This window comes from Ranitomeya variabilis, chromosome 3, assembly GCF_051348905.1.
Source record: "Ranitomeya variabilis isolate aRanVar5 chromosome 3, aRanVar5.hap1, whole genome shotgun sequence".
NCBI lineage: Eukaryota > Metazoa > Chordata > Amphibia > Anura > Dendrobatidae > Ranitomeya > Ranitomeya variabilis.
The window spans coordinates 124,611,013-124,627,688 of NC_135234.1; the positions used below are offsets into that span (position 1 = coordinate 124,611,013).

At 40.4% G+C, this 16,676-nt stretch overlaps 1 protein-coding gene across 2 annotated transcripts in view; it reads left to right on the forward strand.

Moving 5' to 3' along the window:
• The window catches only part of SH3KBP1 (SH3 domain containing kinase binding protein 1), a 530,500-nt gene that overhangs the window by 444,326 nt on the left and 69,498 nt on the right, over positions 1 to 16,676 (forward strand). For both annotated transcript variants that reach the window (XM_077294639.1, XM_077294640.1), the window contains 2 exons: positions 3,422 to 3,529; positions 15,487 to 15,538. In XM_077294639.1, the coding sequence (XP_077150754.1) occupies positions 3,422 to 3,529; positions 15,487 to 15,538 (160 nt within the window). The remainder of the gene's footprint in view (positions 1 to 3,421; positions 3,530 to 15,486; positions 15,539 to 16,676) is intronic.

Here is a 16,676-nt window from a genome sequence, read left to right on the forward strand (position 1 = left end):
GCAGAATGACCAAAAACCAGCTATTCATGAATTTCTTTTGGGGGAGGCGTTTATACCGTTCTGCATTTGGTAAAATGGATTAAGCAGTTTTATTCTTCGGGTCAGTACGATTACAGCGATACCTCATTTATATCATTTTTTATGTTTTGGCGCTTTTATACAATAAAAACTATTTTATAGAAAAAATAATTATTTTTGCGTCGCTTTATTCTGAGGACTATAACTTTTTTATTTTTTCTTTGATGACACTGTATGGCGTCTCGTTTTTTGCGGGAGATGACGTTTTCAGCGGTACCATGGATATTTATATCCTTCTTTTTGATCGCGTGTTATTCCACTTTTTATTTGGCGGTATGATAATAAAGCATTGTTTTTTGCCTCGTTTTTTTTTTTTTTTTTTTACGGTGTTCACTGAAGGGGTTAACTAGTGGGACAGTTTTATAGGTCGGGTCGCTACGGATGCGGCGATACTAAATATGTGTACTTTTATTGTTTTTTTATTATTATTTAGATAAAGAAATGTATTTATAGGAACAATATATATTTTTTTTTTTTGCATTTTATTTGGAAATTTTTTTATTTTTTTTTACACATGTGAATTTTTTTTTTTTACACTATAACATTGCCCCAGGGGGGGCATCATGTTATAGTGTAAGATCGCTGATCTGACACTTTGGTGTGCACTGTGTCAGATCAGCGATCTGACGTGCACAGATCCTGGAGGCTTCCCGGCGCCTGCTCTGAGCAGGCGCAGTGAAGCCACCTCCCTGCAGGACTCGGATGCCGCGGCCATTTTGGATCCGGGCCTGCCGCAGGGAGGAAGAGACCCTCGGAGCAACGTGATCACATTGCGTTGCTCCAGGGGTCTCAGGGAAGCACGCAGCGTGTCTCCTCCCTGCACGATGCTTCCCTATACCGCCGGAACACTGCGATCATGTTTGATCGCAGTGTGCCCGGGGTTAATGTGCCGGGGGCGGTCCGTGACCGCTCCTGGCACATAGTGCCGGATGTCAGCTGCGATAGTCAGCTGACACCCGGCCGCGATCGGCCGCGTTCCCCCCGTGAGCGCGGCCGATCGCGCTGGACGTACTATCCCGTCGGTGGTCATACGGGCCCACCCCACCTCGACCGGCCAGAAGACCGCGGTGTATGATTCTACTTACTCCTTCACTGATTAGAAGGACTTTCCCTTCACATTTAGCAGTGCAGAGGTTAAACTGTTCAGCTTAGAGTCTCTGAAGCATCCCTGCTTGGATGATCTCAGCTGTTCAGTGCTCTGCTATATATACTGACCTCTGGTAATTTGTATTGCTAGTGTTAGCTTTCTACTGCCTGGAGAGGAGGAAGAGTCGGTTGTTGGTAGAGGCGTTTGGAGTGTTGATTTGCGATTGTTGCTTGGTGTTTCTGCTGTGTGTGATTCTTCATCCTCTCATATATTGCTTACCCCCCTTTTCTCTCCAGTGTTCCTCTCAATTGTGTGAATACATATTTGTATGGTTGGTATTTCATTTGACCTGTACATCCTCTCTTGTTAGTCTGGTTTGTGTATATACATGCACTATTAATCCCCACTTCCCTGGGTGGGCGAGATTGACAGCTATAGGGCTGATGCAGGAGGTCAGCAAGGTATGTGGCCCGGCGTCTTCGCCATCAGAAGTAATTTGGGGTGCAGGCATAGCTATGGCACCCCATAGCATTAGGGACAGGGATGGAACCCCTGGCCCCGGTTATTCCAACTATAGAGTTGTGACATTTATGCTTTTTATGTGTAGTGGAAATATTTTGCCTATCGTAATATTATGGAACTATTGTATGATTGGTGGGCATGCAAGTGGGGTGGAAAAGTACCCACATACCAGTAAGTAAGATAAATACTCTAGATTGTACATGTAGTGACAAGGGTTTTCGAGGCTCTTAAAGAAATAAAAAGAATTCCCACTTTTTGTGACACCTTACAATATTAACTACGGTAACCTGATTCACATGAAAAAGTTCTGAGAACAATCCTTCTGCCAATTGTAAAATTGTCATTGCTGTAAACATGTCACGTTACAAGCAATGGAAACAGTGTTACAAATGTAACCAAAATTTGTAAGAGTAAACTCCATTAGTATGAAAACCAGATAAATATTGAGTAGTTTTTTGTCTTGTCAGTGCCATATTTAAAAGGGATAGTCCAATGTTTTATACTTTACCTTAGGATAGGTCATCAGTATAAGTGGGGGTGCGACATTGGTCACTCATACCATCCAGCTGTTCTCAGTGTCGGTGGCAGCCAGGAGTGATCAGTTGCACTGGGAAACAGCACAGCTCCACCAACTGTGTAATGGCCGTGCAGTACCCGGCTGAGGCTATTATACAGTTTACGGAGCTGTGCTGTTCCGCTCCACAACTGATCCCTTCCAACCGATGCTGGCACCGAAAAGAGCTGATCGGTGAGGGTGCGGGGTGTCATCCCTCACTGATTTGATATTGATGGCCTATCCAATTATTTTGTGACTTGCTTGTCGCAGAAGTCTGACAATGCTACCAGCTCTTTCACTTGTTTCGTGCTGTGATATAGGAGCGACACTTAGCAAACTTTGGTGTTCGTGACAGGTGTCACAGATAAAGTTGTCATGTAGCCAAATCTTTAGGACTACTCTTGATAGCACAATTTATAACAGCACTATATAGTATTAGCAACCTCTAACGCATAAAATAATTTCCAAAAAAAGATTGCGTTTCTAGGTCCGTATTTTCTATTTTCCCCTCCCATAGGATGTTCATTTTCAGCAGATTTGTCACTGACATTTTCGCAACTGGACGTGCAAGGCCATTTTCACATTTCTAATATTCAATGCCCTGACCGTTCGTGGTCTCCTGACCCAAACTCAACAGTCTTATTGATACATATGACATCAAGGTCCGTGCCATGAATGTTGGACATGTGCAACCGACTTAAACTATACATCTGAGCCAGGTTGCATTTGCAAAACCTATATAATTTTTTGCTAAAATTATTAGTACCACAAAAGTTAAAAAGATTTACTATTTTTCTGAGGCTGTATGCTTCCAATTATAGGGTTTTAAAATGGAAGCTTTTTATACAAAGCCATAGTTGCTAATAGCACAAACTATAGACATTATCATATGTTATCGTATATTACTTGATCGATTGGTTTCAACCAATGGAAGTTGTAATATTATTATTGTTACTGATTCAAGCTAATACTTATTTCCAAGAAATACATATATTTGAATGCACATAAATTACAAGTTCAAAAGACAGAACAACTTTCAAACATATCTTCTAATTCTTTAATTGAAATAGTGTTTGTTGAAAATTCTTAGTTTTGTCAGGTATTCTTTTTCTGTAAGTTATACTGTTAGTTAGATGACAAAAGCTCATTGAATAGCTATAACGTGATTTTTTTATTAGGACTGTGTGGACGTGGGATGGTGGGAAGGAGAACTAAACGGCAGAAGAGGTGTGTTTCCAGATAACTTTGTCAAGCTACTTCCTCTTGATTACGAAAAGGAAATCCACGTGAGTGCCATTTCATGTTATTTTTAGCCTTGATAAAAACCCCTAAATGTTGGCGTTCTTTCACACATTCAAACCTTTAGTGAAGTATAAAAGGGATTGTTCACTACTAGACATTACCATCTGAATCACGCCAAGATGCAGCATAAAATAAAAAATTGCATATTTGCTTCTGGATTGGCTTAGTCGGTAAGTCTCGCACGTGGTATAACAATATAACATTATTATATCACGTGACCACTGCAGTCAATCAGGGCGCTGATCGGCTGCAACCTTTCAGCAATCTGTCAGAGCACATGACGTAAATAGGGGATTAACCAAAGATGAGAACATATTGTATATTTTTTGTAAATTTATTACGTCCTCTACTATCTGTCCATTGTTTTTTTTAATCCCGGACGAACCCTTGCAGCAAAACTCCAATTAAGCAAAATTAAAAAGCTGCTAAACAGGTGCAAAAAAAGTAATGATAATGCATTGTGCGGGCGGCCATATTCAGTCTCTATTTTATACTGAGCGGTATTAGGGCACGCATAGAGGTGCTTGGATACTTAGGATTTCTTTGAGAGATGTTCAGATAATTTTTTTGTACCCATCTGACAGAAGAAAACCCTCTTTATTTGCATGCTGTATATTAAGGTCTAATCACATTATATATATTCCAGAATGTTACTATATTAAGAATATTTCTTCCAAGTGAGACTATCTCCACACATGGCAGCTGATGAAGCGGTGGCACGTGGAGGCCTGTACTACACCTACACTGGGTCTTGCCCGAATGTAATGCGTGCAACTTTACATCTCAGTTAAAATGAACTGACCGCGTTTTCTCAGAACTACTAGATAGGTTGAATTGTAGTGGAGGAGATAGACTTATGGTGAACATAAACGCAAAGTAAATGAAAGTTGTCAGGACATTTTTATTACTTAGCCTAGTGGCATGATTGCAAAGGTCCTAATAACACAATGAACATAATACCTGTTTTATGGTAATTCGACGTGCAAGCACAGAGAAATCAAGTTTTAATGCTGTATGCAAATTGGTCTGTCTGGAAGTGTATTAGGGTATATCCATTTTCTCTGAGTGCATCAACACACCCTCAGAGCACTTCAGGAAAAGGGGAGTGGTCCAGTTCCATTGGCTTACTCCCCTTCTCTACAAGTACAGCGGGGAAAATTTCATACACTGCTGATTTTGCAAGTTTTCCCACCTACAAAGAATGGAGAGGTCCGTAATGTTTGTCGTAGGTACACTTCAACTGTGAGGGCAGAGTCAGACTGCCATATTTCTCGTGCGAGAATCGCACTGCACGGACTGGCCTGGCACCTCTCCTGACCTGAGCACAACAGTGTGATGGATTACTACGCAGCTGTCAAGCTCAGGTCAGGAGAGCCAACAGCCAGTACGAGGTTTAAGATGCGATCCTCGCATGATAAATATGGCAATCTGTCTCTGCCCTGAGAGACAGGATCTAAACGTAAGAACCAGGAAACCACATTGTATGATTTTTACATAGTTAAATTCAATTTTATTGCATGATATAAGTATTTGATCACCTACCAACCAGCAAGAATCGTCCCTTTCACAGACCTGTTAGTTTTTCTTTAAGAAGCCCTCCTACTCTGCACCCATTACCTGTATTAATTGCTCCTGTTTGAACTCACTACCTGTATAAAAGACACTTGTCCACACATTCAATCAATCACACTCCAACCTCTCCACCATGGCCAAGACAAAAGAGCTGTCTAAGGACATCAGGAACACAATTGTAGACTTGCAAAAGACTGGGATGGGCTACAGGACAATAGTCAAGGAAAAAACTGTTGGCAAAATTTATTAGAAAATTGAAGAAACACAAGATGACTGTCAGTCTTCCTCGGTCTGTGGCTCCATGCAAGATCTCACCTCGTGGGGGTAAGGATGATTATGAGAAAGGTCAATAATCCGCCCAAAAGTAGACAGGAGGACCTGGTCAATGACTTAAAAAGAGCTGGGACCACAGTCTCAAACATTAACGTTAGTAGCACACTATGCCGTCATCGATTAAAATCCTGCAGGCACGCAAGGTCCCCCTGCTCACGCCAGCACATGTCCAGGCCCGTTTGAAGTTCGCTAGTGACCATCTGGATGATCCAGAGGAGGCATGGGAGAAGGTCGTGTGGTCAGATGAGACCAAAATAGAACTTTCTGATAGCCACTCCACTAGCCGTGTTTGGAGGAAGAAGAAGGATGAGTACAACCCCAAGTACACCGTCCCATCCTTGAAGCATGGTGGGGAAAACATCATACTTTGGAGGTGCTTTTCTGCAAAGGGGACTGCACCTTTTTGAAGGGAAAATGGATGGGGTCATATATTGCAAGAATTTGGCCAACAGCGTCTTTGCCCCTCAGTAAGAGCATTGAAGATGGGTCATGGCTTTGTCTTCCAGCAAGACAATGACCCGAAACACACATGGCAACTAAGGAGTGGCTCCGTTAGGTCCTGGAGTGGCCTAGCCAGTCTCCAGACCTAAATACAGTAAAAAAATCTTTGGAAAGAGCTGAAACTCAATGTTGCCCAGCAACAGCCCCAAAACCTGAAAGATCTGGAGAAGATCTGTATGGAGGTTGCCAAAATCCCTGCTGCAGTGTGCGCAAACTTGGTTAAGAACTACAGTAAAAGTCTGACCTCTGTAATTGCAAACAAAGGTTTCTGTACCAAATAATAAGTTCAATGTTTCTATTGTATCAAATACTTAGTTCATGCAATAAAATGCAAATGAATTATGTAAAAATCATACAATGTGATTTTCAGTTTTTTTCTTTTTAGATTCTGTCACTCACAGTTGAAGTGTACGTACGATAAAAATTACAGACCTCTTAGCACTCTTTGTAGGTGGGAAAATCGGCAGTGTATCAAATACTTATTTTCCCCACTGTAGCAGGTCCATAGCTGTCAGCTGAAGAAGAGTTTAGCTGCTAGCTATGTGAAATACATGAAATACACTGCCACTTCTGGTTCTGATTTGGACAATTTTTTCAGCTGCAGTTATGATATACTGTATAGGAATGGATGAATAAATCAGACAACTGCCCTGATAATGTGAATGATGGAGGTAATCGACTCAGTGATCGTTATGTGCTCTTTCCAGAGTAGGGACAATATTTAGACATTTTATAGGAATTACAGTGGAATTCTGTGTCACTAGAGGAAATAATGCAATTTATGGATGAAAAATACAATGTGAGAGACCTGGATACCTCTTGAGAAAAGAACAGCATAAGTCATCCTGAGCTGACACTGTAAAATAATGTTTCCCTGCAGTTTGAAATCTGCCTGTCATTTTAACAATGGAAGTACAAAAATAGTCCAGGCCAGACATCGGAAATCGTGAGTTAAATTGCTGTAATTATAGAGTTCCTATTTAATTCAACAATTTACGCCCACCTCCCTAGGTCAGATTAAATCATCTATTATATTGAGAGAAAAAGTTCAGGCTTAACAGTAGCATGTGCTGAATGCAAGGCTGCAGACTGCTCTCTTAAGACCTTTATCTTCTGAAAATGTACACAACATATTTACCCCCTACTTTAAAATGATTTACCACAGCATCTGGGTTTTTTTCGGTTTGCATCAGTTCATGCAAAGAACATGCCCATAACTGTGAGCATGTGATTTTCTCTTAATTGTGAAGCAAACAACAAATGGGACAAAATAACTGAAAACTTAACTGTACATATTCACCCCCATTGTAGAGCCTCCTATTGTGGCAATTTCAGCTGCAAGTCGCTTTGGCTAAATCTCTATGACCTTTCCACATCTTGTCATTGGGAATTTTGCCCATTTCCTCAACGCAGAACTGCTCCAGCTCCTTCAAGTCTGACCACAGATTCCCAATTGGATTAAGGTCTGGGCTTTGCCTAGGCCACTCCCAAAATATTTACACGTTCCCCCTTAAACCTCTCGAGTGTTGCTTTAGCAGTATTCTTTGGGTCATTGTCTTGTTGGAAGGTGAACTTCTGTCCCAGTCTCAAATCAGTCAGTGACAGACTGAAACAAACTTCAGTATCCATCTTCCTCTCGACTCAGACCATTTTCCCTGTCCCCATTGCCGAAAATCATCCCCACAGCATGATGCTGCCACCACCATATTTAACTGTGGGGATGGTGTTCTTGAGGTGATGAGCTGTATTGGTTTGTGGCCAGACATAGCGTTTACCTTGGTGGCCAAAAAGTTAAATTTTGGTCTCATCTGACCACAGCACCTTCCTCCATACATTTGGGGAGTCTCCCACATGTCTTTTGGCAAACTCAAATGAGCCTTACAATTTTTGTGTGTACTGTAAGTAAAGGCTTTTTTTATGCCCACTCTTCCATAAAGGCCACCTCTATGGAGAGTACGGCTTATTGTGGTCCTATAGACAGATACTCCAGTCTCTGCTTGGGAACTCTGCAGCTCCTTCAGGGTTACCTTTGATCTCTTTGCTGCCTCTCTGATTAATGCCCTCATTGCCCGGGCTGAGTGTTTTGGTGGGCGGCCCTCTCTTGGCAGGTTTGTTGTGGTACCATCTTCTTTCCATTTGATGATAATGTATTTGATGGTTCTCCGGGGGTTCATCAGAGATTGGGATATTTTTTTCTCATAACCCAACTTTGGCCCTGACTTGTTTGGAGATCTCCTTGGTCTTCATGGTGTTTGGTTAGTGGAGCCTCTTGTTTAGTGGTGTTGCAGCCTCTGTGGCCTTTCAGAAAAGGTATGTATATACTGACAGACCACCTGACACTTAGATTGCACACAGTTGGACTTCCTTTCACTAAACATGTGACTTATGTAGGTAAATGCTTCCACCAGAAATGTTTAGGGGCTACGTAGGAAAAGGGGTGAATACATATACCAATTTTATTTATTTGATCCCATAAATTTCATTTAGACCTATATTTTTTTCACTTCATATTTATTAAAACTTTGAGTTATGTGTTTTTTTCTGTTATTCATCCTAGAAATGTATGAGTAAATTGACAATTGGGTGATACTAGTTGGGGGCATGGCCCTAAATTCTATTGCACTGTTCAATCAGTGCCTCACGCCTTTGACAAGCAGAATAATGACAGAAGGAAAAACAGAAGATCAGAACAATGCAGAAAACATGATGCCCTAATAATAGCGTAATAAAGGGTGCCTGTAGTGATAAAGGAGTGTGTATATGTGATAAGTTATGCAGCAGCACTCTACTACTGCTGGCTACATGAGTTCCACTATTGCTACATAAAAATGTGAGATTCTTACTCCACATTGTAATCAAAGTGTGTATGCCCACCTGCCGACAACTTCTTTTAGATGAAACCCAAAACTAAACCCTCATATTTGTCTGTGCCTAGACCTTAAATGAACTGGAGATAAATAGAATCTTCTGGATTCTGCATCCAATTATTTTCAAGTTCAGCTGAAGGCTGAGCACAAAAAATAGGAGAATCGTAGGGTCCCATCTGTAAAAGGTCATCTTATCCTTAGCAAATGTGCATACACACTAAGGTCAAAATAAAATAGGAACCTCCTGTTTTTATGTTTGTAAGAATAGTGAAATTTGCCTTTTTGGAGAACTAATAGGATTCAGAATCCAGAAGATCCCATTTTTCCTCAGTTCAGTTGAGGTCTACGTACAGACAGAAGTGAGTGTTTAGGGTCTCATCTGAAGGAGGCAGATGAGCATACACGCTGCTTAAAATGTGGACAAGGAACCTCCCATATTTACCTGTGTGCCAATAGTGGCATTTGTGTGCTCAGTAATAGCAGAGTGCTGACGCTTAGTATTTCCATGTAAAGCCACAGTGTACTTGCACCTGCGTATTTATTAATTATTATAACGTGTGATTGCCAATTTGTAGATTTATGTATCATGTGTTATGGCTTTGGGAGGTACGATAGATTTATTTAAATAGTGTAAATGATCATTATAATAATTTTGTTTACTAGCAGACCCCACAAAGAGATCCAGGTAACTCTGCCTGCTAAAGCCCCCTATTACTGCAGGAAACTAGATACAGTATTTCCCATAAAGCAACCATGTAACTTGTACAGTGGCTTTTAGCTCTGTCTAATGCACACTATTACAGAACCACAGGCAGATGATGTGCTGCCATACAGAGCTTTGTGTACAATGGCTACATAGTGTTCTCCCCTAAAGGGCGATGCCTTAAGAGGATTTGTAATGTGATTCAGAGGTATGCGGAGTATATAAACGGCTACTGGGACACTTTCAATTTCCCTTGTGAAGGCTTCTTCATGGCATTACCCACGTGGCCTCGAGACCAGTCTATGGCTATCATTGCATTTAAGACAAAATATGGATACATTGCTGAAGAAGATGGACCTCCATTCCAGCCTCCACGGTTGTCTTGCTCTGTACTATGATGGGGCACCAATGGAACACCTGTAGCTGGACGTCGGGCTCAAAGCATAATGTGGTGCAAACTCCTGGCTGTTGGTGTAGACACTGTTTGGCTGGGTATGTGATGTCCAATTTCACTATGCAATACAGATTGGATTGCTAAGCACCATTCTTCGAGTCTAATGAAACCACATGAAGCAACAGTATGATGATTTCATGAGGGAACATCACACCACTCCTACTACCGATATTAAGGTATTATTTGTCATAATGTACTCGAGTCTCTTCATTCTAGGTACACTAACAGCTCAGTGTAACATTGATTTGATCAGGAAACCAGTGGTAGGACACATTTCTCCTGTATCCCAGTAGCAGTTTTTCAACACAACAATGCCAGGTTCCATGTTACTTGTGCTACTGGGAGCTGTCTACATGGCCTAAACATTGTACCATGGGCTGCAGCGTCTGTGGACTTGTCTCCCATCAAGAGAATCTGGGATGTCATTGGTCGACAATTGGAAAGCTTGCTGCCAGCTGTGGATCTTGATGATTTATGTTCCCAAGTGCATTCAGCATTGTAGAACAGTCTTGAGACAACCAATATTGACCTCATTGATAGCAGCCAAGGCGGTTAAGGGCAGGAATTGCTGCAGTATGCACTCATACTTGATGCTGAATAAGTCAATATATTTAGAAAATTTTGTTTCCATCTTTTCAGCTTTTGTACATCATTAACATGTCTATCCATTCTATGATTTTCATAACTCCACAACTTTTTCTTCTTGGTGTTGCATTTTCAATATTGACGAGTGTAGATTAAGGTAATTGTTGGATGTTCTTCTTCAGGAACACAATTAAATTGTTTTAAATGGTGTGTAGTACTGATTCAGTAAAGGAGGAACATTATTTTTACTCTTTAGCAAATTAGTTTTTTTTTCTTCTAAGCTTTTTGTGCACATAACAATCTAATATGTCCAGGAACTGTCTTGATTCTCATGCCTGGCCCATCTACTCTTTTTGGGTATGTAGTTTATCTTCACCAGCATTCTGTCAGCACTATACATGCTAGAACTTCCATTCTCACCACTTTCCATTATGTATTGAAACAGATTTCACTAGACAACAGGCAGTATACAGCTAGTCAGACAAAAAGGAGACACCTATTAGCTTGCACTTTGGATTAACTTTTTTAAGGCTACGTTTCTCCTTGTGGAGAGTGACATACCAACTCTGGCTTGTCAAGACAAGGAGGATTATTCGCCGTGCAATGCTCCTCTGGGGAATTTAATATGCAAATTGTCTCTTCAGAGAGGAAGAGGACTAGAACTCCATAGTGCCACCTATTGGAAGTAGCGATCCCATAAGTCACAATCAACCCTTTAATGAGTCTTGCAATATGACTTAGGATAAAAGCCAAATCAGAATCTCAATTTGCAGACACGGTGTTTTGGGCTATATACCCTTGACAGTGCAAAGTATGTCACTCTCCACAAGGAGAAACGTTATCCCTTAGACCCCAGTCACCTAGCCAAATCAGATCTCATACTTTGCACTGATGAGGGGCAATACCCTGAAACACCGTGTCTGCAAATTGAGATCCTGTTTTGGCTTTTATCCTAAGTCATATTGCAAGACTCGTTAAAGGGTCCATATTGACTTGTAAGATTGCTACTTCCAATAGGTGGCGCTATAGAGTTCAAGTCATCTTCCTCTCTGAAGAGACAATTTGCATTTTTTGAGGCTGACGTCTAATTTACAGTAGAGAACCTTCAGTTGTTTTAACCATTGCAGTGGCCATCGTATGAGCCCAAGTTTATTGAATCGACGGTGACCATTTAAAAAGTAGAACAATACATCGATCAAAATAAGACCTAACGATTACTACCATAGGATATTAAAAGCAAATTATGATTTTGCAGGTAGCAGGAGATTACATTTGTAGGAAAGTTCTTTTGATTGCTAATTTATTTCTGACCTAATACACCAATGCGTATTTGAGATTCATGACTGGAATTAATGTCTGATAATATTCTTTATTTTGCATAAAATCTGTTTAAATGTGAGGTTTAAGATGTGGGGGTGTAATATTCCATTATATTTGCAAATAGAAATATATGATTGTATATTAATACATTCTGATCTGAATTAAACAGAAATCAGGGTCACTCCGGGAAACCAGGCAATGAGTAAATTGGTATTCTGGATGTGAAATGGAGCAAATTGTCCATTTTGCAATTTCCATGGATCAATTTCAGACGTTAAATGGTGATTCACCGGGAATTTAGCTGCACATTGAACATTATACAAAATAAATATATTTTACGTAGAGGAAAATATATTTGCATTACCTAGCAGATTGTGCACATGTAATCTCTAGAGAAAATGATATGCAATCTAAATAAGCACCTGCAAAGCCCTGTAGGATCTTTCATCAGCAAAAGCATTAGCAAAGTTAAAGAGCACATTAGACTCTTTTAGTGGAGTCTGAATTCATGTTTATTTAGGGATTATGGATGTTTTTATGTGAATAATGTTTCCATCTCATGACATTAGAGGTTTTGCTAGCTGTCCCTCTATCTAAGCCTAGATTCACAGCATGTTTAGGCTTTACAATTGGCCGGCCGTGTGAAACTTTATGATGAACATATGCCCAGATGTATGCAATTGTGTGCTTGTACAGTTGCATGCTGTACTGTGCAAATGATTTAGGCAGGTAAAATTCTGCAAAGTAAGTATGCTTTCAAAAATAGAAGTGTTAATATTTTTTTACCCATTAACAAAGTGCAAAGTGAATGACCAAAGAGAAATCTAAACCATATGAAATTTTGGTGTGACCGCCCTTGACTTCAAAATGGCATCAAATAATCAATTATTGTAGTTACACTTAAACAACATCAAGATTTATATTCAAGCATAGGAGTAACCAGTTCGACCAAACAAGGTATAAATCATTTTCATATATATGCAGGGTGCGGAACAGCCAAACTCTGCTGCAAAGGTGAGGTTGTGGAAGACAGTTTCATGTCATAGGTCATACACCATGGCAAGACTGAGACAAGCACAAGACACAAGGTATTATTCTGCGTCAGCAAGGTCTCTTCCAGACAAAGATTTCAAAGAAGACTTGGATTTTAGGAAACGCTATTCAAGCTCATTTGAAAAAAAACATGAAGAAATGGGACTGCAAAATTGGAGGTTGGCCAAGAAAATTTAGTGCAGCAGATGAAAGACAAATCATGTTTACTTCCTTTTGAAATCAAAAGATTTCCAGCATTGCTATTTTCTCAGGACTGGCAGAACATGATGTCTTGGCGTAGGCCATGACCTTTGAGGCGCATGAGCAGAACCCTGGCCTATCAAACCCCTATCAGAGCGGTCGATGGCAATCCAATGTGAAGATTCAATGAGAACAAAATCACTGACTGAGGTGGACTGCAGATAAAATTTAACTTTTATTGTTATTACTCTAAAATGATATATTTTCAACTCCACCGTGCCTGTGCAGTCTATCCACTACAACCCCACTTTACATTCTGAGGTCATATATTGGATACTATTATTTCATAAAAATACTCATATCTGCTAATGTCCTCTGTTCTAACTATTGTCCTTCTAATAACTGTCTAATTGATAATATTCCCCTGATTATTGTTATAACATCAGGATAATATTATATTTGTAGATCACCATCTACAATAGTATTGCACCTACGCCCTCAGACGTATTTATGTGGGAATATTATATTATTCAGTCCAATCACAAGTTGAGGTTCCTTTTTATACTTATTTCTATACCCTACAGTGTCTCCACATCAGGGACTTAGTCCCAATTGGATATCACTCATAGTTATCCTCAATATATTGCACTCTTGCCCTTAGGGCAGAGACAGACTGCCGTATTTCTCGTGGGAGAATCGCATGGCACTGCACGGACTGGCCGGCACCCTCCTGACCTGAGCATGACAGCATGAGGAATTACTATGCAGCTGTCAGGCTCAGGTCAAGAGAGCAGACAGCCAGTACAAGTATTACGATGCGATTGTGTGTCTCTGCCCTTAGTAGAATTATAGCAGGAATATTGCACTATGCCCTTTATTGTTACTAAAGCATAGCCAGAAATTGCACATTCCTTAGAGTCACATTGACAAACTGTATATCTAAACAGAGGGCATTGTAGGAGTATGAATCTATGAGCTACATTGAGAGCCACTCGCGGTTTATAGATTAAACCCCGGCCTTCCCCGACGCGCACACCCTAGAGCCAATCACGTAGACTCTACCTTAGAGCCAATCACATACAGTGGAGTCTGAGGCACGTGCCATTATGTCATCCAGGATGTGGCGGTATTCATGGTGATCAGACGCCAGAGAAGCTGAGGTATGAAGATCTCCTAATATTCATTACACTTAGCGATTTGCTTTCTCAAAGTTCTATGTACATTATAGTATCACATTTAGGTTAGCTATTGCAAACCTTTCTGCTAGATGCCATTTACATGTTATGCTAGCCTTTATGTCCTACTCTCAACTTTTATGTATTTATTTGTAACTCATCAGATGGACAAACGGACCTATTTCTGGGTAAGTATTGTTAGTGTTTTATAATTCACACCTCTGTCGGCCATCTGATGAGTTACAAATAGATACATAAGGGATGAGTTTCCTAGGTCCTCACAATGTGAAGATGGAATGAGGACCAGATGGGCGGCAATGAGGAGCTGAGGGACCAGAGAGCTGAGCGGTAAGGTGAATATAAGGTTTTTTATTTTTTAACATTTTTTCCATGGGTAGCACGGTGGCTCAGTGGTTAGCATTGCAGCGCTGGAGTCCTGGGTTCAAATCCCACTAAGAACAGTATCTCCAAGGAGTTTGCCAGTTCTCCCCGTGTTTGTATAGGTTTCCTCTGGATTCTCCGGTTTCCTCCCACTCTCCAAAGACATACTGATAGGGAATCTAGATTGTGAGCCCCATTGGGGACAGTGCCAATAATGTATGTAAAGCGCTGTGGAATTAATGGCGCTATATAAGTGAGTAAAATAAATAAATGGTCTTACGGTTCACAAAGATGGCCAGCAGCTCCCATTTTACTGAGTCCACACTGAAGCAAATTGCTGAAAATCGGCATTTTTTGTGAAAGTGGATTTTTGTAAAATTCAAGCAGAATTCAATTCCAGTAAATGTATTCAGTCATCTCTGACGCAAACCTACGGATCATCCACAGAAGATCTGTGGTTAGTGTTCCAAGATGTTTGGAACAATTTCTCTGTTGAGTTCCTTCAAAGACTAGGTGCAAGTGTATGTAGAAGAATTGATGATGGCTTTATAGCAAAGAGTGGTCACACCAAATATTGATTTGATTTAGATGTATCTTTTGTTCATTCATTTTGCTGTTTTCTTACTTGATTAAAATTAACTATTGACACTTCTATATTTGAAAGTATTCTTACATTGCAGCATTTTTTCCCCACCTGTCTAAAACTGTAGCATGTACAAATATATTTCTGGAATTCAGAAAGAGATGTTTATTTCATAATATACATTTTTTTTGTATTTTAGGTGTTTGCACTAATATGTATATTTTCATTTTTTAGAGACCGAAGAAGCCACCTCCTCCATCAGCGCCAGTCACCAAACCAGGAGCAGGTAACTGAAAAGCCAGTAAAATCACTAGAGATGAGCAAATCGATTCACGCTGCCCGTGTCTGACATCCAGTCTTCACTTCTGCACCCTGCATACTTGGTCCGGCAACTTAGACTATGTTCACACGTTGCGTTTATGCTGCGGTTTTTTTTTCGGCAGGCAAAACCTGCTCTCTTAGCAGTAAAGAAGCTGCCTACAAAAAGCAAGTTTTGCTGCTTATTTGCTGTTTGGTTTTTTTGCTGCATTTTTATCAGGTGCATTTGTCTCTTGGGCATGCTGATAAAGTTAAGTATATATAAAAAAAACATCATGCAACTTCCTTAGGTGTTTGCACTTCCGCATTGCTTTCTATGGGTGAAAAAATCCTGCAAAAACGCTGAAAGAAGTGACATGCTACAGTTTTCAAAGCGCAGCAGTTTTCCCAATTTAGTCAGAAAAACAAAACCAATGTGTGTGTGTATAAGATTTCTGAAATCACTTAGCTTTTGCTAGTACTGTAAAATGCAGCTTAATATTTGCACTTAAAAACACTACGTGTGAACATAGCCTTAGGCTCTTCTGGCGCTTATTAGGCTTCACAGCATCATGACAATACGGTGCGATGTATGGAACGTGATGCTTGGAGACTGGGCTCACATAACGTTATACCATCAGAGGGCTAAGAGCTGTAGGCACCCAGTGTGCCAGATTAGGAATACGGGGCACAGAAGTGAGGACCGGCTGCCACAGAAGACCACACTGGACACCGAACATGGCAGCGCAAATGGAAAAGTCATTTCTACTAATGACACTAGGTTTGTTCCAATTATTGATTTATCTGCAAACACCTATCTATCTAACAACAAGAACAACAGACAAGCACAGGTAACTAGTATAGCAGGGGAGTGTAAGCCACAAGGCCCCAGCCAGAATAGTCCACATATACATACCCAAAAACAGCACTCCAAATGGTTAAAAGTAAAGAAAATAACGTTTATTGACCTAAGCTTGCGATGTCTCAGCCCAGGAGTCTTGGACCTTTTTCAAGCTTGTTTTGAATATTTGGGAATTAAACAATATGAAAGTTTTACTGTAAGAAGGTTCTCAAAAGGTAGGGACATTTGCCATCTAGTGGTCATCTGCAGTAAGAAACACATAGCT